At 39.8% G+C, this 26892-nt stretch overlaps 1 protein-coding gene across 1 annotated transcript in view; it reads right to left on the bottom strand.

Moving 5' to 3' along the window:
• GPC5 (glypican 5) overlaps positions 1–26892 on the bottom strand; it is a 558236-nt gene that overhangs the window by 478431 nt on the left and 52913 nt on the right. The window contains exon 2 of the mRNA XM_075562716.1: positions 11988–12149. Within this exon, the coding sequence (XP_075418831.1) occupies positions 11988–12149 (162 nt within the window). The remainder of the gene's footprint in view (positions 1–11987; positions 12150–26892) is intronic.

The following is a 26892-nucleotide window of genomic DNA, read 5'->3' as shown; positions in this document are numbered from 1 at the left end:
TAATGTCCAATTTGAAATGATCTGTCATTTTTTAGATTTTATCTTCATTTTTTCACCACCATTTAACAAAATTTATTTTACACATACATCTTAGGTGTGTGTGTCTGTGTGTGTTGGTAGATGAAGATGTGCAGGTGGCAAATGAAAAAATATCCTACTGGATTAATATGCTATAAAAAAGACAAACCACATCAAATGGGAAGTAAGAAATCCAGGAATCAGAGTAACTGTGTGGAAATGTGTGGGAATCTTGGGAATGTGTGGAAAATTTGTGGAGCATTTGGGGGTCTAGGAAATGCGGAAGGTGCTCTGATTCATTTTAGTTCAAGTTTTAAGAATTTAACAAACAAGGGTGATTGAAAACAATCAAAATACATATAAAGCACTGACAATACAGGTGATAACATCACCCGGTGTGTATATAGTCACATGGTGTAAAAAGGGGAAATTAAGAACACATAAAGAACTGAACAAAATATGACATTCAAACCCCTAACAATGAAACTCATACTTTGAAAAGAAAATAGTATGTGTATATGAGATCAACAAAGCTTTTTAAATTCTGACAACACACAATTTTGGGAAGAAGATGCCATTGAGTCAGCTGTTAGTTGTCATTGTTAGTTGCCGTTCCTTGCCATTGAGTCAGCTACAACTCGTGGCAACCCTGTGCACAACAGAATGGAACACCACATGGTCCTGCACCATCCTCAGGCGTGTCCCCATGCCGGAGCCCATCTTTTCAGCCAGTGTCAATCCACCTCCTTAAACGCCTTCCTAGCCTTTGCTGCCCCTCCACCTAAGCAACCATGATATCCTTCTCCAGGGACTGGTCTCTCCTGCCAATATGTCCAAAGTATACAAGACCAAGTCTTGACCTCCTTGCCCTTGAGGTGCACTCTGGTCTTATTTCTTCCAAGATAGATTGGCTTGTCCTTTTGGCTGTACGTGGTACTTTCAATATTCTTCTCCAGCACCCTAATTCAAGTGCATCGAAACTTCCTTGGTCTTCCTCATTCAATATCCAACGTTCAATGTCCAACGTGCATATGAGGCAATGGAAAACACCATGGTGCACTTTGACCTCGAGTAACAGCCTTGCTTTTCAATACTATGGAAGGTCTTGTGCAGCAGAGTTACCTAGGGCAACATGTCTCTTGAGCTCTTGACTGCTGCTTCCATGAGCATTGGTTGCAGATCCAAGGAAGATAAACTCCTTGGCTATTTTCCATCCATCATGAGTTCTCTCTTGCGAAGGCTTTTGGTTACATTGAGTCTCATTCACACCGAAGGCTGTAACCCTTGCTCGTCATCAGCAAATGCTGGAAGTCCTCCTCCTGTTTAGAAAGCCAGCGTATCCCATCTGTTAATAAACCTTCCTCCAGACTGATGCCACATTCTTCTCCATAGTCTCCAGTCGCTCTGGTGGCTTGCTTAGCAAAAATTGAACAAATCTGATGAGAAGATAAAACCCTGATGCACATCTCTCCTGATTTTAAAACATGCAGTATTTCCTTGTTCTGTTCAATCAACTACCTCTTGATCCATGTGCAAGTTCCTCAAGAGCACAATGAAGCACTCTGGAATTTCCACTCTTCTCAAGGTTATCAATAGTTTACTATGTCCCACATATTCAAATGCTTCAGCCTAGTCAATAAATACAAGAAAACATCTCTCTGGAATTTTCTGCTTTCAGCCAAGATTCAACTGACAACAGTAATGATCTCCCTTCTTCCATGTGAAACAAGGGAACTAGAAGTACGGCAATGCAAGGCGTCAGGGGGAGTCTCGGTTAGTTAAAGTACTTTGAAGAGGAACTCAGCAATATCTGTAAAGTTAACAAGGTACATAGGCTATCAGTAATAAGTTCACTTCTATGTATTAGCCCTTAAAGGAACATGTGCTGGCCATGGAGTCAGGAGAAAGAATTCATGGAATCATTGAAAACCCAAAAAGGAGGGAAGGCGATGATTTAAATGTCCATGAATAGTCTCTGAGCAAAAGAATTTTACAAAAGGGCGAATAAGAAATTATACAGCTCTCAAAGACATACTCAGTTGTAGCATACTAGGTGCTTTTGACCTTCACGTATCATGTAAGTAGCTTCTAAGCATCATCAGAGACTTATATCCTCATGTAAAAGTAAGATTAAAATAGTATAAAGAAGAGAACAGTATAAATGATCTGATGAAATGTCAACTCATCTTCTAGTTATAAAATGTAAAATATGACCTTGAAAAATAGTTCTCTGAAAATGACTTTAATATAAAATAAAGGAGGAAATATTCAGCACACTATGAGAAAGTTAATGTACTTGCTGGGCAGTGTTACCACGGCAGTCACCACCAGTCAGAATTTAAAATATCTAACAATTTATATCTTAGTTTTTTTAAAAGTCGTCATTTAAACCTGAATTTAAATCTCTGGTTAATACTTTCCATTACTGATGATTTCCTGCAAAGCAAGCTAACTTTTCATCTTAAAAACAAGTAAAACTCTTAAAATTTTTACATAGAAACAGAAAAATTACCCAGTTTTTCATAATCCATAGCAGCCAAATGAAATAGTTTCAAAATAGAATGCTTATTTTAGCATTTCCAAAACAAAGGGACAGTTAGTTATAAACCAGTTGCATTGCTAGCTGCTCTGAGAGATAACACACTAAAACCCACATTGCTCAAAACGGAAGGGAGGAAATGAAATCACATTGGGAATACTATGACATAAACACTAAAATGCGTCTCTTTCTAGTAAACACAATTACTAAAGAAACCGATAAGAATAAATAATTAACACGTTGGGCACTATGCACAATCTAAAACCTTCAGGGAAAGACTAATACTTCCTTACACTGGACTGTGTACAAAAGATCAAGTAAACACACCATTAGTGGAATGCAGAAAAGGAAGGAAAGGAGAGAAAATCTTACATCTTATTTCTGAACAAATTTTTTACCAAGTATCATTTATTTGTTCATTTATTCACACCATTCATTGAATTACCTTACGAAGTATCTGCCCAAGGTACTAGGGAGAAAGCAAAACAGACAAGTCTCCTCAATACTACAAGCCTAAGGTAATACTCGGTGTTAGAAAGAGTATCATTCCACTGATTCTCCCCATAATATTCCGCAAAGAAACAATTTTGAAAACTATATACCATTGTAAAGCATGTTAAGGTGAAAAAGCTTAATATTAATGTTTCCTATGCTTACTATTATAACATTTGTAAATTTATCTACTCTCCTATATATCAGGAGACTCAAATATTAACTACATTCTTCTACGTTTGAAAGCATAGATATATGCATATATGTATATTATGTGGTTTTACATATGTATAAACACTTGTTAATATTTCTTAGTATCAAAAATTCACTTGCTTTTAGAATAAGATATTCAGTAAAAGATATTTCATTTTAAGCATATGCTTATATTTATTAAATAAGGAATGTATGTATACTTAAAAATATATATATAACATTTCAATCCAAGAGCATGAGGACCAACTAACCAAGCTTCCATATCATCAAGATATAAAATTTTAGTCAAGAAAATGAAATCATAAACAAAAATGCTAAAATGATTCTGTCCTAAATATCATTTATACTCACTCTTTTATAAAAATTTATAACTACCCCAACTACCATGATCCGAGTTGTACACTGGTACATATGAGGGCTGGAGGCACAGGGAATACCTTCAGGACCAAGGGTGTGAGGGAAGATGCTGGGAGAGTGGAGGGTGAGTGGGTTGGAAAGGGGGAACTGATTACAAGGATCTACATGTGACCTCCTCCCTGGGAGAGGGACAGCAGAGAAGGGGGGGAAGGGAGACTCCCGATAGGGCAAGATATGACAAAATAAATTACCAAGGGCACATGAGGGAGGGGGGAGCGGGGAGGGAGGGGGAAAAAAAGAGGACCTGATGCAAAGGGCTTAAGTGGAGAGCAAATGCTTTGAGAATGATTGGGGCAGGGAATGTGCAGATGTGCTTTATACAATTGATGTATGTATATGTATGGATTGTGATAAGAGTTGTATGAGCCCCTAATAAAATGTTTAAAAAAAAAAAAGAAAAAGCCTCCCACATTCTCTCAGGCTGTTCTGTTTCACTCGTGCACAAGATTGTGGCTCGTGGTTGCGGTTATTCCAACCTAGATCAGGCCTTGCGGGAGGAAGAGAACTGCTTCTGGGCTCTTCCTTGGCTGCCTAAGAGCAAACGGCTGGGTCTTTTCTCCTGAGATGCTGCTGCGGGGTTCCGACTGCCAACCTTCCTCTCGGCATCCTGAGTGCTTAACCATGAAGCGTGCCTTTGAGCTTTACTACCACATGTTTACAGATAATGCACTGTTATGCACTTTCTATATTGTACAAATCGTTCGTGTATTATCTTCATAAGTGCACTATGCCATTTTTCAAGTTGATCATTTCTTTTTTTTTTTTCCGTCCAACGATTCAATAGTAAGTCTTCATCTTTTTGCCTGTCGATGCAGAGCTTTGACACCTGGCAGGCAACACTCACCTGCCTCCCCAGGAGTGTCTACGCAACCCCTCTCCCAGCAGGACTCCTGCCATGCTCTGCAAACTGCTTTGTTCAAATCAGGAAGAAACCGACTCTTTCTGACCTGGAAACAGCCCAGGTGCAGGGATCTTCTTGTCTAAATTGCAGACAGCCATGCTTCGCAACTGCGCACATTCTGCCCCACCGGCTGGCTGACCAACGACCAGGTGGGGGCCACTTGAATCTCATACCCATGTGTGAAAACCAGAGGTAGGGGCAGTTCCCCAACCCTTGCTTGGGTGAGACAGGTCTCACTGGCCACCCAAGGTCCCCGGAGCTCTAGGGCAGTTTTTATCTGCATACACACCATCCATTCATATGAGGCTGACACTGCAGAATCCAGGCACATTCTGGGAATGCTTCCCCCCCCCCCCCCCCCCCCGCCCGCAGTTCAGCTGACCCTCTGCCAATCTCCAACTTAACTGACCTGGGTACAAATCAGGAGCTCCATCATTATTGGGCCAGACCACAAACTGCCTCAGAGTAAAGGCACGATTTCATCCGCTTATTTTCTTGTTAGCTGGGTCGTAGGGTCCTACCAAAGCAGATCTCTGGCTCTTTGACCATGACATATGCCTTTGCTTATTATACGAATATGAGTAACATTTCCTAACGGTTCAGTGGGGGGTGAGTGTTATAAGACATTCACAATGCAAACATTGACATTGCATCGGAACTTTTAAACACAATTTCATAATTTCAATCCATTATACATGTGTGCACATTATTTAAAAAGTATGCAAGTTATGAAAAATATGGGAAGTCTCTGAACATGAACAACTGTATGGTCTGGGCTCTGACAACATCAGTGTTCGCTGCAAACATCACCGCGTGTTTATCACCAGCCACAGACATTTGTGTAGCAGCTTGTCCTTTGCCCTCGCAAAGTGCTTCAAGGAGGCCCTGTAATTAAGACATAATGCAATCCCAGGCAATAACCATGGACCTTCGAATAACAGATTTTTATTTAGTCGTTTTGTTTCTGATAAAATCTGGTCTAAAAAATATCAGTAATGGGAGGGTAGAGGGTCAGTGGGTTGGAAAGAGGGAACCGATCACAAGGATCTACATGTGACCTCCTCCCTGGGAGATGGACAACAGAAAAGGAGGTGAACGGGGAAGCTGGATAGGGCAAGATATGACAAAATAATACTTTATAAATTACCAAGGGCTCATGAGGGAGGGAGAGCGGGGAGGGAGAGGAAAAAAAGAGGACCTGATGCAAAGTGCTTAAGTGGAGAGCAAATGCTTTGAAAAGGATGAGGGCAAAGAATGTACAGATGTGCTTTATACAATTGATATATGTATGGATTGTGATAAGAGTTGTATGAGTCCCTAAGAAAATGTTTTTTAAAAAGGAAACAGAAGCCAATTAGCCTAAATAAAGTAAAAAATATAGATCAGTAATGTTTTTTAAGGTAAACACAGAAGTGCTGCCTCCACTGGGTTACCCAATACTTTGCCAGGGAGCAGACTCCAGGGCTGGATGTGGGCTGTATATTGCTAACTTCATATCTTTTCTGGCCTGCACTGTTTCCTCTCACCACAGGGCTATGCCATATTCCCAGTCTCCATTGAAAAATGGCTTGGCACCCACGAAGCCCCCATAGCCAAAGTGATCACTCCCTTCCGCGATTCCCAAGAGATTACCACAAAAACATCCTTCAGTGGGTTCCACAGCCCCATGAGAAAAGTCCTTATGGTCATTTGTGATTAAAATTTTTAAAGCAGAAAAATCTCAATTTCTTTATATAATTTATAAACAGAAATGAACACACTCTGTCTTTTATAAAACACAATACCATTAAACAAGTAAATATTGCTTCTATAGCAACCAAATATTAGCAAAACCCAAAGATCAGTATATAAAAAATCTGCTTGCACTGTATGATTTTACTTATTGGTAAAGCGGCCTGTGCAGTTATGATACAGCAAATTTGGGTTCTTTAACTGCTTGTAGCATATATATCTAAGGTTGTTTTATAGAAATAAATCTAAAACTGCTTAAGGACTACTTAATTTCTAGTCATTAAATTAAAAGCAAACATTTTTCTTGAAGGAAATTTGTTCCAGTTAAGTTATCCATTAGGCAAATACCTTCCAAATATATATACCTCCTCGGGGTTTTAAAATAAAAATATTCAACAAATGGGGAAATTATAATTTTACATAATAAATCATATTCAAGAAAGTTGCTTTTTGCTATTCCTTTTTAAAAGCAGAAAATCTCATCTTATTATCTATAATTTATAAGCAGAACATAACAAAAGTTTAAGTTAAATTATCCGAATCTCTGTTCATAATCCTATACCATTACTTGTCTTTCTCCTATTGAAGCAATTATCACAAAGCAATTTGCAATATTTGTAGCTGCCTCAACTCATGTTAAATATGTAAGTATTTCAGGTTTCAGATTTTACCAATCTTTTTCACTTAATATGCTCGGTTCTTAATTTCCAAAATATCTGAAGAGTTCCTAGCTCTATTTCTGAAAATAGAAAAAAAAACTATTTTCATAGATGATCTGACAGTTAATAGAGTGTGTGAAGTTAGATGGGCCTTGCTTCTCAGTGGGTTGCTAGTCATAAGATAGGCGTGCCCCACGAGGAGGTCTGTTACAATGCAATCATCTCCATGCTCTATTGCATACCAATCCTGTGAAAGACGAGCCTGCCGGCTAACATGCCAACCTGGAATTCACTGGTCTGCTGTCTGACCTGCGATTCAAACTTACTACCCTCTACAACCACAGGAACCATTCTGTAGATAAATGTCTCTCTCCTTCCTCTTTCCCTCTCTCCACATTTACATAAGCTTCACTGAGTTCATTTCTCTAGAGAACCAACCTAAAACAACATCAATTCGTTGGTACCCATGTGTCAGTAATTGTTGACACTTCCTTTCACCTATATAGTTAGTATATCATTACCCTAAGAAGTAGGTTTTCTATGTCATAAATTCCTTTGACCATATATTGTTATCCAGGAACATAATTTTGACATTATGTCATGACAAACCATGATGTAACTTTCCTGCTCAAAAATCTTTAATGACTCACAAATATGTATTGCTGTTTTAAGTCTTATTCAATGTGAATTCAGCTCACTTATTAGTATATATGACCTGCAAATTCTGTCACAAATCCCCTATTCTGATAATACTGGTATATACAGTGCCCAAGTATCTCTTAAATATCTCTTCCATATTATACACATTATCATTTTCCCAAAAAAAAAAATATAACTTTTATGGTGCTTGACATGTAGGTAAGATATATAATTGCCCCCTCGCCATCTGCCTAGTTGCTAATGGACATAATAGATACTAATAGACATAAACTATGTACTTTGGGGGAAAAGGATTGCTCTCTCAACAATCCCAGAATTCCGTTAGACTATCTTCATAGAGCAAAGGACAAAGGATTATTTTCTAGTGCCAGTAAATCTAGTTTACTCTAAACAGGGACAATAAATGCCACCTACTGATATCATAAGGGAACTTCTACTTCGACTTTTATTATCATCTTTTGCCTTTTTATTGCCTCATGAAACCCTGGTGGCTACTTGGTTATGAGCCTAAGGTCAGCAGTTCGAAGCCATCAGCCGATCCTAAGGAGAAAGATGAGGCTTTCTCTCTCATAATGAGTTATTATTGCTGTTAGATGCAATCTAGTCAGCTCAGACTCCTAGTAATTCTGTGTACAAAAGAACAAAACACTGCCCGGTCCGGTGACATACTCTCAATTACTCTATGTTTAAGTTCATCAATGTCATGTCAGTCAATCTTGAATCTTTCTCTTTTTAACTGCCCCTACTTTACCAAACATGATACCAGTCCTTCTCCAGAGACTGGCCACTCCTCACATGTCCAAAGCACATGAGATGAAGTCTCTAGCTGTGCTTCTTCCAATAGAAATGTGTGTCTTCTTTTGGCAGTCCATGCTACTGTTGCTATTCTTTGCCAGTATCATAATTCGAATGCACTGAATCTTCCTTAATCAGGGCCCAACTTTCACATGCACATGAGGTCATTGAAAGACAATGGTTTGAGTCATATACACACATTAGTTCTCAAAGTAACACCCTTGCTTTTCAACACTTTAAAGAAGTCTTATGCATCAGATTTACTCTATTCAATACATCATTTGATCTCTTGACTGTAGTTTTCATGAGCATGGACTATGGATCCAAACAAGACAGAATTCTTGCCAACCTCAATCTTTTCTGCATTTATTGTGATGTTAACGAGTGGTGTGGTCATGCGAAATTTGGTTTTGTAATCCATGCTGAAAGTTGCAATCCTTGATCTTCATCAGCAAGAGCATCAAGTCCTCCTAACTCAGCAGGCAAGGTCGTGTCACCTGCTTATTGCGGGTTATTAAAAAAGCCTCCCTCCAATCGTGATGCAGCATTCTCCTCCTTATACTCCGGAGTCTTTTGTAGAATTACAGTCTTGGAAACCCACAAGGGAGTGCTAGCCTGTCCTACAGGGTCGCTATGAATTGAAATGGACTTGCGGGCAGGGAGTTTGGATTTGGGAGCTTATTACACCAAGGAGTCTTGGGGTATAGTGGGACTGCTAGCTATGAGGTACTCAGTTCAAAACTACCAGCTCTTCTACAGGAGAAAAAGTAGGCTTTTTGCTCCTATAAGGATTTACAGCCTCAGAAACTCTAGGAAACCGTTGCACTTATCCTGTACAATCTCTGAGTCCAAATGTGCTTGATGGCAGCGGGTTGGGCTTGGCGTAGTTGGATTTCTTATCCTTTCTCCTACCTTCTCCCTGCATAGGCAAGGTGACACACAGGCATCGCTATAATAGTAGTATTTAATTCAAAGAAAAGGAAATTTCACCTTCCTCCTCCCAAGACATGAGCCAGGGTATGCTTGGACACTTTCTAGCCCCATAGGCAGATGATGCTTACTTTTGGGAAACCTAAGTTGATGGTGACATATGAGCTGATGAGTGGACACAATAGTCCACTCATTCATATCCACTTTATTCTGTAAGTAAAAAACTTATTTTGATCGTGCCATTAGAAGTGTCTGGTCTATGATCTACTCCAATTAACTTTCCCCAAGACTTTATTAACATTGTGATATTTCATATGGATGGTTAGTCTTCTAGTTTGGCCAATTCAAATCACAAATCTTTGTTTAAAGGTCTATCGGTACCTTGTCCTACAAAATGTTCCCATGAATTCCATTATGAACACGAAATTGTTTTATAAGATGTCAAATAAAATTAATACCATCGTAAAATCTGGCAATTCAGTTTTTACAACCATTTTTTCACTCAAGCTAAATTGCATAATGATTTATTGTATTTATTTTATTTACTGTGGATCACTTAAATTAATCAGTTTTTCTGTGTATTTATATAATCACAAACTATTCAGTAGATTGACATTAATATATTATTAAGAAAAGTATTAACAGAAGTTATACAGTGTTGAATAAAAGCAATAAATTTCCTTGAAAAACAATGTAACCTATATATATAATTCATTCTAGTCAAACACAGAATAGCTAATGCTTTATGAAATGAAAAATTAAAATATCTTATTGCATTAATAAAGAATTTATGGAAGACATGACAGAAATAAACAATAATCTGTTTCTTAGAGTGTCTTGTAGTTTTATGATTCATTAATTTTATTTCTGAGCATAATACTTGAATTAAAGTTGAATTCCAGTTGATGCTAAACCCTAAACATTCAATTAATACATTCTATTTTACTATTTATCAGACATATCTGCAATATGATAAAATAGCACTGGTGGTGTTATGAAAACCACGCTAAGTCCCCCTATCTGACATTGAGGGAAGGGAGAAAAGTAGTCACTAAACAGAGTTCTTGGGAGAGAGAAGTATAGAAGATCAACTCATAAAGCTGACCGGAACAGTTAAAACTTTGTAAATAGATCTCCTGGTATTATGTGGGCTGGACCTGACCTGGTTTCCAGAATGTTCTCTAGTTTTGGTTTGTATTGTTTTCTTAGGGTTTTGTTTGTTCATATATGGACAGAGGTGTACGTCAATGGCGGTCACCCTCTTGAAGCTCTGTTAGATGCTTTTCCATTTTCCTAGAAAACCTCGGATCGAAAAACCTAGTGGGATAGCAAGTAGAAGAAGGGGTTTGGGGGGAAGGAGGGCAAAAGGGAGACGGTGTCAAGAAGTCCATGTAGAAAAAGAATATTTGGATACTGACTGTGGTAGCAATTGTACCTTCTACTTGACATGATTGAAATTTGGAATGATGTGATATGTGTATTAAATCCCAATGAATAATTGAAAAAACAAACATTTTGAAAATGAGGGTTTCTGGGAGTAAATTAGACCATTATTCCTTCATTTGTGTGATATTAATTATACCTCCATAAAACTATTTTTAAAATAAATATATAGCTATTTAGTTAAAAGCAATGTTATATAATGTTTTGTGTTCCACAAAATATAAATAACCTGTCAATGTACTCTGGAGTAAAGCTATGAGTCGGAGTATTAGAGGCTGTGGCAATGTCTCATAAAATATATTTTGATTAATGACAAGATAGGATTTTCTAGACTAGAATAATACCATAATTCGGTGGTGTTGCTGGCGAAGAATACTGCAAGTTTCGTGCACTGTTGAAAGGACAAACAACCCTATCTTAGAAGTACAATCAGATTACTCCTTAGCGCCAAGGACGGCAAGATTGGTCTCACATGTTGTCAGGAGAATCTAGTCCCTGCAGAAGGACATCAAGCTCGGCGAAGTGGAAGGGCAGCGAAACATAAAGAAGCCCTTCAAGCAGATAGATGGACAGAGTGGCTGTTAACAATGGGCTCAAGCACAGGAATGATTGAGAGAAGGACACAGGACCAGGCAGTGATTCATTCTGTTCTGCACAGGGTCACAATGAGTCGGAAACAACTTGATGGCCCCCAACAACAAGAATCTTTACAGCAGTCGACATCAAGTCTTTTGCTCCAGGGAGTGGCTAGTTGGTTAAAACCATCAGCCTTCCTATTAACTGAGATTTAACCATGGTGCCGTCAGAGTTCCTAACAGAAGGATCTTAAATAGAATAGAAAGGCCAGGCTTTCTCCTGTGGAGCTGCTGGTGTTTGGAGCTGCCAACCATAGCCCAATGTGCAACCCCTGTACCAGCAGGGCTCCTGAGAAGAACCCTAGTCATGTTCTAATATATTTACAAGGAGCATTTACCACTTGATGACTGTAATAATTCTCTTAGCCCAAACAGATGAGTGTGCGCCGCCCCCACCCCCAATGACCTTAGAGACAAGATCTAAAGGTTAGAGAATGGTCATTCAGCCCAAAATGATATGCAAAGACATAACCTTGGAAAAGTGTACCAGGACGATTCTAATAAGGCAAATTACATATCAAGGCTGTTAGTTTCAGAGCTCAAGACACAGTTACCTTGGAAAGCAGCTGCATTTTGAGAGATGAGAAATTTTAATGTAGAGCTGGATGTTTGAAGCCGGTGCTGCATATCTTGGCTTGCTGCAATTTGGTACCGCTCCTCCATCTTCTTGGTACAACATGTGGGGCTCTTGGATATGCAAACCTGAAGGTCAGGGCCTAGAACACATATAATATTTCCATAATTATCACCAGTTCACTTAACAGTTACGTGTGTTAATTCCTTGCAGTTCCCTTTAAATTTTGATTAACATACAGGAATCTACGTATAACCTCCTCCCCGGGGGATGGACAGCAGAGAAGAGGGCAGAGGGAGACATCGGACAGTGTAACATATGACAAAATAGTAATAACTTCTGAATTATGAAGGGTTCACAAGGTAAGGAGGAGTAGGAAGGGAGGGGGGAAATGAGCAACCGATATTAAGGGCTCAAGCAGAAGGCAAATGTTTTGAGAATGATGATGGCAACAATTGTATATATGTGTTTGACACAATGGATGGATGTATGGATTGCGATAAGAATTGTATGAGCCCCCAATAATATGATTTTTTTAATTTGTTTAATATTAAATATACCCACTAAATGGACAAAATAGATATTATATAAATGAGACAAGTTACATAGTTATTTTGTTTATTTCATCAACTGGGCCTTACCGTTTTAACTAAATATATTACAGTTATATTAAAACAATTTTCAAACAAACATTGAATAGATATTTGTTCATCAAATAAAGTGGTGGTTTTTTTTAATCTTTTTATTGGGGCTTAGTTTTTTTTTTAAATATCTTTCACCAGGATTCTCAAGTTGACCAAATGCTAGTGCTCAGTGAATAAATCTTTCTACACACTATGATATGACCTGGAGTAAGGTGAGCAGTGATCAAGGCCCCATGGGCCAAATGGTCCCCAACTAAGTATTTATTCATCATGTAACCTGTTGTCCTCAAAAGATACTAGAACTGGGCCCAGGATGTTCCTCGGGATAAAAGTGCCTTGAGGAGCATCCACCCTTGTTTCCAAAATGTTGGGGAGTCTGGGGAGTCCTGTTATCAGAAATATCCTCATGAGAACCCTTTACGGCCTCCAAGAGCTGCTGACAGAGGACCAGTGTCTGTCACTCCCGCTCTGCTATCAGTGAGAAGGTTAAAGGCAAGGGGGCGATGGAGCTTGTGCTGGAATTAGCAGCAGCGGGGGAAGCTCTGCTTTCTGAACCCAGGATCAAGTTGCCCAGACTGGAGGGACCTAGGGGTTGCCCCATTTCAGCGTGGTGCTCTTCCCTCTTCAAGGATCCGGTCATATAGAGGATTCCTGGCTGTGCTCTGGGTCTGGTGCCTCATGCGGACGGCCAGAATTGAAAACAGGATTTCAGAAACCTTATGTTCTTCCTCAACAGATTTTTGTGTATATTAGTTCTCCTTAAGTTCTCAGGGTTTTGTTTCAGCTGGTAGAATTTTACTCCAATATGACGCAATATTTTCTCCTGGGTATCAATAAGGTTTGGGTAAAATTGAGTTATTATTTCTCTGAAATAATTTCTGAAACTATTTCATACTTGTACAGGTCTTTATAAGCATGCCTTATTTTCTCATCTGATTTACAAAGATCCTCATTTATCTCTAAGGGATATTCTCCCTCTAAATTCTAGATTAATACAATTTGTTTCTTTTTTTTCTTAGTCTGTAAACTGTTTTAAACAGCTAATGTTTTTTTGTTAGCACCCCAAAATGTAAGCCACAGGGACATCAGGAATCTTTAAAATAAAAACAAATAGAAATATTATAGAACAATTATGTATGCTTAGCTCAATTTATTACATCACACTTTTAAAAAATAATTTTATTGGGTGCTTATACAACTCTTATCACAATCCATACGTACATCCATTGCATGTCAAGCACATTTGTACATTTGTTGCCCTCAGCATTCTCAAAACATTTGCTTTCCTTTTGAGCCCTTGGTATCAGCTCCTTATTCCCCTCCCTGATCCCCGCTCCCTCAGTTGTAGCAATACATTGGCAGGGAGCTGTCAGAAGTTCAGGCCAGATTCAGAAGAGGACATGAAACAAGGGATATCACTGCTGATGTCAGATGGATCTTGGTTGAGGGCAGAGATTTCCAGTACTATTTTTACTAAGGATTTATTGACTATGCCAAGGCACTGGACTGTGTGGGGCATAACTATGGATAACTTTGAGAATGAGAATTCCAGAACACCCAACTGTGCTCATGCAGAACGTATATGTGGGTCAAGAGGTAGCTGAGCAAGGAGAACAAGGAAATACTGCATGGCTTAAATTCAGAAAAGGTTTGTGCCAGGATTTTATCCTCTCCCATACTTAGTCGATCCGTATGTGGAGCAAATAATTAGAGCACCTGGGAGCCCTGGTGGTGCAGTGGCTACGTGTTGGGATGCAACATGCCTTATTGGCAGAATGAAACCATTAGCAGTTCCATGGGAGAAAGGCTGGACTTTCTACTCCTGTGAAGTATTACAATCTTGGAAACTCACAGGGGGTGGTGATGAGTCAGCATTGACTCCATGGCAAACCATTTGGTTTTAGATTAGTTTATATGGACATGAATGTGGCATCAGGATTGGAGGAAAGCTTGTTAGTAACTGTGCATTGTGCAGATGCCACAATCTTTCTTGCTGTAAGTGAGGAGGACCTGAAGCATTTGCTGATGAAGATCATGGGCTGCTATCTTCAGTATGGATTATAATTCAACATAAAGAAGTCCAAACTCCTCACAACTGGACCAACAGGTACCATCACGATAAAAGGAGCAAGGATTTAGGTTCTCAAGGATTTGGTCTTGCTTGGATCCACAGTTGTTGCTCATAGAAGCAGCATTAGTTCAATCGGCTGCACAAGACCTCCTAAAACTATTGAAAAGCAACAGTTATATTGAAGGCCCAGGTGCGACTGTTCAAACAAAGCCTTTGCCTCATGTACATGAGAAAGTTGAACACCGAATGGGGAATAACTAAGAAGAATCCATGCATTTAAATGATGGTGCTGGTGCAGAATATTGAGCGGACTGCTAAACGAAGACACAAAGCTCTCTTGGGAGAAGTACAGCCAGCAGACTCCTTAGAAGCAAAGACGGTGAGGCTTCATCTCACGTACTTTGGATGTGTTGTGAGGAGACCAGTCCCTGGAGAAGGCTCTCACCCTTGAGTAAGCAGAAGAGCAGCAACAAAAGAGGAGGGTCCTCCGCAAGATGGATTGGCACAGAGGCTACAGCCATGGGCTCAAACATACGAAGGATTGTGAGGATGGCTCGCGACAGGGCCGTGTCTCCTTCTATGTGCATGGTGACCATGACTCTGACCAGACTCCATGGCCCCTAAGAACAACAGAGCTGGAAAGAAGCTGCTGTTAGCATTAGGCCAAGACATCACGGTGATTTGCAAAATGCTGACATCAAGAAAATGAAGTTCTGGTACATGCTACTCCATTGATGAATTTCAAAGCCATTATGTCGAGTGAACTAATCAGAGGCAAAGGGGCAAATGTAGTGCGACCCCACTTAATATAAATTATACAGACTAGGCAGATACATAAAGACCAGAATGCATTCGTGGTTACCAGGAAGAGGGGTTGCTGGGACTTAGGCATTGTGTACCTAACTACAAAGTCAGTGGTTCAAACTCACCTGCCACCCTTTGTGGAAAAGGTGAGGCTATCTGCTTCTATGAAGATTGACAGAGTTAAAAATGAGATTCCTTTAGTCAGAATCTACTTGAAGGTAGTAGATTTCATTTTTATGTTGTTGTTTTTGTTTCTTCAATGGATACTGAGGTTTTGCTCTTTGGTTTTTATATTGTGTTAGTCTGGGTTGACTACAAAAACAAATGCATGGACTCATATGTGTATAAGAAATAGTTTTTCCCATTTGTCGGCCACTGGAGAGCCCCTTGCAGAGGGGTCTAGGGTAGAAGATGAGCCAGTCATGGTGTGATGTAGCAAAGATGAAAAATACAACTTTCCTCTAGTTCCTAAATGTGCCCCCCCCACCCCCGCCCACTATCATGATCCGTATTCTGCCTTGCAAGTCTGACTAGACCAGAGGATGTACACTGGTACAGATAGGAACTGGAAACACAGGGAATCCAGGGCGAATGATCCCTTCAGGACCAGTGGTGTGAGTGGCGATACTGAGAACGTAAAGGGAGGGTGGGTTGGAAAGGGGGACCTGATTACAAGGATCTACATGTGACCTCCTCCCTGGGGGATGGACAACAGAAAAGTGGGTGAAGGGAGTCATCAGACAGGGCAAGATATGAAAAAATAATAATTTATAAATTATCAGGGGCTCATGAGGGAGAGGGGCGAGGGGGAGCGGGGAGGGAAGAGAAAAAATGAGGACCTGATGCCAGGGGCTTAAGTGGAGAGAAAATGTGTTGAGAATGATGAGGGCAAAGAATGTACAAATGTGCTTTACACAATTGATGTATGTATGGATTATGATAAGAGTTTGATGAGCCCCTAATAAAATGATTTTTAAAACAAATAAATAAATAAAAGACCTTTACATAAACAGTAATTGTATATTAAGAAAACATCCCAACCCAGTCCAGATCAAGTCCTTAAGTCCAATATTAGCCCATATACCCAATACCAATCAATAAATTCCTCTTTAGACTCACACAGCCATGCAATAATGCGGAATACAGGAAGAACACGGGCCAGCGGGTGTAAAGTCTTGTAGCTCGACTGGCGGTAGAAGGATCTCAGCACTGGCGTAGATCTCAGCTCCAGGGCTCTGGCTCCTTGAGTCTATCTCCATGTGGCTTGTTAACAGAAATGTGCAGCGGACAGTGTGCCCCACCTCCAGGGAGGAAGACTGGAGTTCCCAGAATCCTCAGGAGAAGGCCATGCCCATATAGAGACCTCACTGGCTGTGACCTGATTGACAGGCTAGATTCCTCCCTTCACAAGTTGACAGATTCTATAATTGCCACATATATGGTGATGGGAAAAAATTAGAAATAGATAGTGGTGATGAATGCACAGCACAATCCATTTAATTGTCACTAAATTGTAGGCATAAAGATAATTGAAATGGCAAATTTTGTTATATATTTAATATCAGAATTACCTTAATTTAAAATAAAAATTATATACTAAATGATTTCACATATATGATTTAGCTGGCCAGAAAAGATAAATGTATCAGAGCAGAAAATGCATTGTTTAAACTAGGGATCTTTGAGAGAAATGCTGAGTGATTTCTAATGGATACTGAGTTTAGTTTTGCAATGATGAAAATGTTCTAAATGCTATTGTGGCGATGTTATACAATTTGAATATACTGAAAATTATTGCATTTTAAACATTGGACTAAGTCCATGGTTAAATGAATTATATGTCAAAAAAGGTTGTTATAATTTTTTAATGAAGAGCTTTAGAAGGCTGAACAGAGCAGTGTACATCTGTAGAATTAATTCTTGCCATTAATATAATACTAAGAGTCAACTGATGGTTATTAACTATTTAAAAGTTTCGACTGATGGTTATTAACTATCCTAGATCATGGCACTATACAATGGACAAGAGAGCCTGGTTCCATGGAATCATGGGTCCTCCATTAAGGACAAAAATATGTGATCTATATAGTAACATTAAATTTGCCTGATATGAGGGGTTACATTTCCCTCAAAAAAAAACAACAGAAAAAAGTTCCACTGGGCAGAGCTTTCTTTGTACTCATTTTCCCTGCTCTGTGGCCACCAAGTAACACACCCTGACTTTGTGGGCATTAAGCAACACACCCCAGTGGTGTTGCCTTGGAAGGTTCTCTCTGGTCATAGTAAATTTTTCTAAAAGCAGTTTCGCTCTAGCCTCATTTTTTATGATGGCTGAATTAAGAGAATAACGTGTGGCTGTGAAATTTTGTTTACTGCTCTGGAACAAATGTCTCAGAAATTGTTGTGATGTTGAACACAGTTCATAAGGATAATGCTGTGGGAAAAACTCAAGTGTATGAGTGGTTTGCTCATTTCAAAATGGTGAAATGTCAAATGATGACAAACCTTGTTGTGGACATCAGTCAATTTCCCGAATGGACAAAATGTGTGCACTTGTGCTCGAAGACTGACAAGGGACCAGTGAAGAGATGGGGGAGTTATCTCAGCTCTCGTGATGCTCGGCTCAGCGAGTCGTAATGGAAGACTATGAAATGAGAAGGCTCACTGCAAAATGTGTGACTCAGGTTCTGCCTGACCAGGAAAAAGAGTACCAAGTGGAAACATGCCGCACTTTGAAAGAACAACTCCAAAGCAACCAGACTTATTTTTCTTAAGGTCATTACTGGTGATGAGACAAGGTGCTATTTTTACGACCCTGAAAGCAAACATCAATCGAGACAGTGGAAGATGCTTGTCAAGTGAAATCAAAGATCAAGATGATGCTCATGATGCTCATTTACTTTTTTAATGAAAGGGACATAGTGCATTTGGAGTTTGCTCCACCATGTCAGACTGTTAACCAAGATTTCTATTTAGAGGTTCTGAAAAGATTATATAACAGTATGTGACAAAAAAAAAGTCTGATTTGTGGCAGATGGGGGACTGGTTTTGCCAACACAACTGGGCACACCTGCATATACAGCCATCTCACTAAGCCAGTTTCTGGCAAAAACAGCATGCCTCTCTTGCCCCATGCACCTGACCTCACTCCGTGCAACTTCGTTTTGTTTCTGCAAATGCAGAGGGACATGAAAGGACGGTGAAATGATGAAGTAGAAAGGTGTACAAAAAAGGAGGGAGGTGCTGTCAGCCATACAAAAGGATGAGTTTTAAAAATGTTTCCAAAAATGGAATCACAGATTTGACAAGCGTATTAAGTATAATGGGGAGCACTGTGAAGGTGGTAAGATTGTTTGGGGGGAAATTTAAGTACATAGCTTTGGGGGAAAAAAATCCAGGTTTGCAGGGGGGTGGTATCCCCTTGTATATAAACTCCACATTCCTTTCTCAAAAAATAAAAAGGTATAAATTAAAATACATTCACAATATAATAACTTTGTGGTGAAAACTCTCAAAACTCACTACCATCATGTTGATGATGACTCCTAGCTGCCCTATTTAGACAGACAGTGGTTTGTTATTGTTTTGTTGTATACTGTTGCTTTGTTTTCCTCTGTCTGTTTCTGTGCATGTTATGATCTCCACAGGTCTGTCTAAATAAGATAGGCTGGAGAGGGGGGAGTGCAGGACCTGGTAGGGAATGATCAAGGGTAAGGTTATGTAAAGAAGAGGTATAGCTGTAACCCAAGTGGGGACAGAGGATGATAGTGGGACAGGAGGAAAGTCAAGGGAAATAGAGGAAAGAGCTAGGAGGCAAAGGGCATTTATAGAGGTCTAGACAAAGACATGTACATGCAAATACATATATTAAGATGGGGAAATAGATCTATGTGTCTATATTTATAGGTGTAATATTAAGGTGGCAGAAGGACCTTGGGCCTCTACTCCAGCACTCCCTCAATGCATGAATACTTTCTTCTATTGAATTGGCATTCTATGATGCTCACCCTCCCGACACAACTGCTGAAGCCAAAGTAGGTGAACAAGTAAATGTGGTGAAGATTGGTGATGGTGCCCGGCTATCAAAAGAGATAATGTCTGGGGTCTTAAAGGCTTGAAGATAAACAAGCGGCCATCTAGCTCAGAAGCAACAAAGCCCACATGGAAGAACACACCAGCCTGTGTGATCACGTGGTCCCGAAGGGATCCCTCACAGAGGGGTCTATGGGAGGAGATGAGTCAGTCAGGGTGCGATGTAGCACCGATGAAGAATACAGCTTTCCCCCAGATCCTAAATGCTTCCTCACCCCCACCCCCACTACCAAGGGCTGAATTCTACCTTGCAAGTTTGGATAGAGCAGAGGTTGTACAGGGAATCCAGGGTGGATGATACTTTCAGGACCAGGGGTGTGAGGGGAGATACTGGGAGAGTAGAGGGTGAGTGGGTTGGAAAGAGGGAACCGATTACAAGGATCTACATGTAACCTCCTCCCTGGGGGATGGCCAACAGAAAAGGGGGTGAAGTGAGATGCCAGATAGGGCAAGATATGACAAAATAATAATTTATAAATTATCAAAGGCTCATGAGGGAGGGGGGAGCGGGGAAGGAGGGGGAAAAAGAGGACCTGATGCAAAGGGCTTAAGTAGAGAGCAAATGCTTTGAAAATGATTAGGGAAAAGAATGTACAGATGTGCTTTATACAACTGATGTATGTATACATGTATGGATTGTGATAAGAGTTGTATGAGTCCCTAATAAAATGTTTTAAAAAAAATTTTAAAGTTATGTAAGAGTCCCCAATAAAAGTATTTAATAATAAAAAAGCATCCCTGGGAGATACATTGGGGAAGGGGGAAATGATCTATATTAGCTCCCAATAAAATAATTAGAAATAAAATAAGTATAGTAGAGAAATCAAAATAAAACTACATTGGTATATTGATGATTCTTTGTAATACAGCACTGTTATGCTTCAGAAAAGTAGCTGAGTTGAATGCAATTCAGCTATGTCTGGTCACATGATCGGTTTTAGAAGTGTTGACTTCTAAATCCAATTTTGTATACTTTTCATTTGTCTTTCATCTATTCGCACATTTACATCAAGCTTGTATATTTTAGAAGCTAAGTTCCTATGCTGAATGAAGTTTTGTTTGGTAAGAGCGTAACATGTGTTTTTAGCCATTAAGTCAATACAGATCTGAAAATCTAAGGGTTTCCCCGGCTGTAAAGATTTATGAAAGCAGACGTTCACGTCTGCCAGTGGAGTCCGACTCCCAGTCTTTCAGTTAGCCCAGTGCCTAACCCTCTGTGGCACTAGAGTTCCTTAGCTATGTTGGCATATGACTTATTCACTTTATAATTGACTTTCACAAAGGAATCATAAATATCACACCCAAAGTATGAGCAACAACATAAGTACGTATAAAGTAGACTTCGTCAAATGCATTTGTAAATGGATAGACAAAAAATGTATTAATGGTCATGAGAGATTGGGGAGGGGGGATGGTTGCGCAACATGATGGATCTAACTCGTATTATGGATTAAAAAGGAAAACAAAAGTGCACACTTTTTAGTTTTAGAATTATATTCAGAAGCCTTCCGTGAGCATACATCAAAAAAAAATTGGGGAGCCACATCTAACTCCTTCCACCTTCAGTATTGCAAAGAGAATTCTACCTCATACCAGCTTGAGGTTTCTAGCCACAGGCAGAGATCAGACGTGCCTTCTGCTTCCTTTACCCTGGTCTGATACCACCCATTCATCCCACCGCCCTGTCCTTCTCTGCTGATTCCCATCCTCCTTTGCAATGGCCACACAGAACTACAGACAATGCTCAATGATTACTGGGGGTATGAAGGACATTAACAGGTTACCATAGCCAGGATCAGCAAACATTAAGGACACAATCATTGGTCCATTGGTGGCTTCTCCTGAGCCAGCAGTCAATTCTCTTTCTGGTTGTTGGCCTCTCTCGGTCCTCTGGCCTCTCCCTCTGGTCTAGAGGCCTGTCTGCCCCTTTGTATCACTGTCTAATGGTTTCAGCTGGAAGGCCCCTCTGCTCTATCTCAGTGTGGCTTCTGCTTTCTCTGACATGTCAGTCAGCAATCCCACAAGCACTCCACTGTTGACTCTTCACTCGACAGTTATAGGAATATCTTTCCTGGTTCTCAAATGGCTCTCTTTTATACAAGGAAATGTCCAAGTTTTGAGTTAGGATTCTTTTTACATTATTTGCATGGTCCCTTCCAGTCATTTGGTGAGAACTCCCAAGGAATGGCTAGAGGAGACAGAAATAAGTGATTTCATTTAAGCCAATGTAAAGACCTCACACTCTCTCCACTTCAATCAGGATGCAGGGCAGGGCTGTGAACACAGTTGAAACAGTTCTGTCATAGCTAGAGGGAACAAGGGTCACATCTGCACTGCAGAGCAAACAAAGCATGCTATGGGTTGTGACCCAAGTAGGAAAGAGGCAAATGGCCCCTGCCCAAAAATGGGCACAAACACTGAAAGTGTGTCAATGTGTGCTGTCGTGCAGGCGCCAGCCATCTTCGAACAGAGGACCAGTCTTGGTTTCCTCGTCACATCAAAGTCAATAGCACAAGATCTTTAGTTGCTATGTACTGCTAACAAGGCCTTTTGTTTGATCGAGCCATGACAAAATCTGTCCCAACTGGTTCAAAGTCCTGACCCAAGACAAAACCCTTCATATTAACAGGTATTCTAAAGGGGAACAAAAGGAAATTATGCAAAACATAAAATAATGCCTAAAGGGGAAATCTCTAATAGAGTAACATGATATGGGGCATGGGGCATTCCAAGGCTATGTTATGTGAAGCCCAGGAAAATTATGTTTATGCACTGTCTAACAAAGCGCTTCCCCTCTTACAGGAGAGGGAGACTTGTTATGGTCTAAAGCCAGTGGGGCAGTGGGGGCAGGAGTTCCACTGCTTTATTTATTAGCTCTTCATTGAAAAACTGCTAAATTGAAGTCACACACGTACACATACATTCACACACAGATGCACAGGACACACAAATGCATACTCATAACTGGCGCCTTTCAAGTCTTTTCACACACAGTCAGTGTTAGGCCTCAAATTTTCAAAGGTTGGTGTGATCAAAACATCTGAAATCACTGAGAGCTCCCTGCCAACACGGAACTCCAAAATGTCTAATAGTTTTGGCGAGGACAAATAATGAGTGACAGAACACTTAAGCATTTGACAAAGACTAAGAAGCAAGATTTACTATAGGTGTCACAGTAGGTAATATTTTGGCAGTTGTTTTTGTTTATCTTGCCTAAAGTTATGTGCAAAGAAGTTTCATTCCAAACAGTAAAACTGAATGAAAGCAAACAAATGTAGCTTTATTTGTAAATGGAAGGATTGAGGAATTAAGAGTTCGCAGAAAAACAAAGTAAGAGATTGGGGGGAAAGAGCCAATGGATAAATATTAAAAAACACAGTGGGGGAAAGACTGCTAGAGAATAAAACTGATTTAAAAAAACATGAATTGATGACAATAATGCTTCTCCAAATACATATAATTGGCTTGATAAATCATATTCCTGAATATAACCTACAAGGGCCAACAATTTGCGAGCCCTCCCTCTCCTTCTCTTATTTCATCTCAATTAATACTAGCCTGGTACTCTCCTCTTCAGACATGGACCTTATTTCTGTTCCTCATAGTCACTAAACTTCTGTCTTGGACTCTCATGCCCTAATTTTACTCACCTACACCCAGCATAAACATTTTCAACAGGGTAATTCTCATTTATTTTCCTTTAGATCTTAACTTAGTTGTCAAAAGGGAAACCTTCCTTAAACTCCCGGAGAACTCAAGTCCCTATGCCATGGTCTTGATTTGACACATACCTGTCTATATTGCATTTGTAATTGCTGCAATTTATATTCTTCAATGTGATTAATAATGAGAATAATTATAATAACAGTATAGCTTACCTATACTGTAAAACTCCAATAGAAATAAGTTTTCCTCGCTGTTATATATTAAGGTCCCAGAACAGTGAGCACTTCAGAGATTGCATCATATACAATCTATTTTAATTCATTAAAGCAATAGTGAAAATCTACCATGTATCCCAGTAAGTGTTCTGTGCACATTTTTCTCATTTGATCCCTATAGCAACCCTACATTACAGGTCCCATCACTAGTGTATTTTACTATGAGGAAGTAGAGGCGTAAACCAGCTGGAAAACCAGACCAGCATCCCTCAACACACATATGACAAAATGGCAGAAGTAGTGTTTAGAAACTGGCAGCCTAACTCACAAGTTATTCTTTACTGAGAAGAAAGTAATTCTTTTTTGACCTCTAAGTGATTGGTCTGCAGACATCACATTCCTGTTTTGAAAGAAGGAATCTGTTAAGTTGTAAGACAATAAATTTTAGGTAAATAATCATCAAGGAGTTTTAGGGGGGAGGAAATAGGTTAAAACAGAAAGCTATAGAGTTTCCTATTGTGCTTTTTTTGCCCATAAATAAACATGGAGTGTACACTTAGAAGGTCACTTACAAATTGCGGCAATTACTATCTTAAACATAGCACTGGAGAGAAACCTTTCTCTCCGCAACTCTAAGTCAGTATACACAGCATTTTAGACCCCTGAGAGCAAAGGCATCCCTCAAGTTGATAAGGGTAGGCATTGATTAGTTCAGACTTTCATTTAGAATCTGAAAAGTTTGTAATGGTACCATAAAACTAAATTCCAAAACAAATCAGGGCTCTAGTAAGATCTACTCACAGCTTCTGCCCAGCATTTTCATAGGCAATAACCTAAAAGATGTTTTTACCTAACTTAGAGTTGAGGCCACAGTGGAAGAGACGGGTTATCAGGAAAATAGTTTCCTTGCTTCCTTGATGAGTTCAAAAGACAGACAAAATGAACTCAACAAACTACATGGGGAAAGAGCCATATCTTACATATTTTGTTCACACTGTAAATACAAATAACATAATAAGATGTTGGTGGATCAAAGGCCTGGGCTGCAGTTTTCCCAATATGAATAGAACAGACGCCACAATAAAGGAAGGCCAAGGTGAACCCAAACAGATGCTACATGGTAACAAGAGGCATTTGAAAGCAAGGCTTCAAAAAACATGGCGTAACTACAGAACGCTATGAAACAGTGACAGGAGATGATCCAGGCTGGGGAGCAGCAGCCATATCTCCGAACAGTACATTCACAGTCCACAGGAATTCAAGTGCTAAAAACAAAACAATGGAAACAACATCATGTTCTTTCAACGTTCCTCTCTGTGGAACCTTTACTGAGCATTGTGGGAACTCCACTGTATTTATCACTCAGCTGTGGAGGCTATTAAGTCTTACTTTATGTTCTACAGCATTAGAAACAGCTACGGAGATGGAGCTCTCAGTACTTGTAAATATTGGTTTTTGGGGGTGTGTATGTGTATGCTAATGTGAGTGCTTCACTATGTCACTAGGGGCACACTGGGAGACAGCTTTATATTTTTTTCACTAAAGTTCCACATTAAAACCAGAAGAAAATAAAGAAACAAAGAAAATTTAAAATATGATAACCTCACAAGGACCAAATATAAGCTGCAGGAGTTGTTCAAACTCACAGCATTACAGTGTTTACTGCATTAGAATCTAGGCATAATGAAGTAAAAACGAAGGAATAAGAAGGACCTGAGAACAAAAAAAGTCCAAGATTTCCCACAGGAATTCACAACAAGACACAGCAGGACCAGTTTGAGAATAGAATTGAACTCAGGGAGGTTTTCCCTCCTACTTATCGGATGTGTGCAAATGATCTAAAATAAAGGGGAACATATTAGCAGGCACACTGCAGACTCCCATACACCCTCAAAGCACATCCAGCGGGTTCTCAGTTCCAGGGCAGAACCTCACGCAGAAGAGAAACTTCTGAAAATAGAATCAAAATAGAATAGAATGGGAATCCAAGAGACTAGAAAGAGTAGTTCTAGAACAGAATGAGAAATAAAATAAATCCAGGAGTTTTCAAATAAAGAGTCATACTTCCAAACAACACACAGACACACACACGCAGTGTATCAATGAAAAGTCTAACTTCACATAAAATGAAGAACCAAAAAGTATCAAAGTAAAATATTACAGCGTTATTATAATAAAATAGAGACTAAGAAAGGAATACTAGTATATCTATGAAAAAGAATAATCAAATCAAATATTTAACTTAGTACTTCAAAATTAGGTAGGCAATCACACAAAACATATAATATCAAATATTAGGTTTAGAAAAACTCAGAGATTATGTGACAATTAATTAAAATATTAGAAACAAAATAGATTCAGAAAGCCTATATGCAAAATAAAAATTAATCTGCAGGGAATACATGTGAACGTAGTGCCTTAAGAGAAATGAAAACAAATTAAAATTAATAAAAACCATGAGCAACCACCCCCCTACTGAGCAGGCCAACTCATGGAACTTAGAAATGGGATTCAGAATCAGAACATCGAACAAGGGATTTAGACTTCCAAACCAGATTCTCACTCACATGGAACGCAGCGGATTCATGCTGAGGCCTCGCTTTCCCTGCCCTAACAAACTTCCCTCTCAGGTTGTGATGGGAGGTCTATAAGCACAGCCCAGACTCAGGAAATCGCAGGTGTGTTCCAGACTTTTCACCCAAATTTTCACCCATGGGGAATGCAGAATGATGGTGAGGTCCCTGCCACCCTACACCAGCAAACACCCTCTCTGGTAGCCCCACGACCTACCAAAGATGGCCAATCAGGAAATACAGAAAAGTGACCCAGAATCAGGACACGAAGGGATTCTGCCTCAAGAAGTGCATCCTGGCTCTCCAGTAGATAACCACAGCTTTCTAGAGAGGGAGCCAACCCTCAGGGAGACAGACAAGTCACACTGACAGTGGAGCTCCAGATAAGTTGTTAGACCCAATCTCATTAGCTTCTAAGAAAGAAAACCCAGGGCTCCTTTCCCCACCAGAGGAATTGGAACTCAGCATATCAGGGTTACGGAGTGAGCTTCCCCATTGCTAGCGAGGTAGCCAGTGAACACAGGGGTCCCAATGGTCCTACACAGACCACCTTCTAATCAGCAGCCACTTCTCCCTGGGGCAACCACTACTATATCCTATTATTTATCTACCTTGGGAATGCACATAAGACGTAGAGAATTTAGAGTTATGCTGTAAGCTACTATAAAGAGGCCCTCTATTATGAAGACAAATAATTAAAAGCCTGAACTCACCTGTCCACAAACTACAGGATTGACAAAGGACTCCGGTAGATTTAATATACCCTTCACGTGTCCCGATCCCAAGAACCTGCTTCCTATACCACGACACTATCTAATCA

This window comes from Tenrec ecaudatus, chromosome 11 (genome assembly GCF_050624435.1).
Source record: "Tenrec ecaudatus isolate mTenEca1 chromosome 11, mTenEca1.hap1, whole genome shotgun sequence".
Classification (NCBI taxonomy): domain Eukaryota; kingdom Metazoa; phylum Chordata; class Mammalia; order Afrosoricida; family Tenrecidae; genus Tenrec; species Tenrec ecaudatus.
Note: the sequence above shows the minus strand (reverse complement) of the source record. Positions and strands in the feature narration are given on the sequence as shown.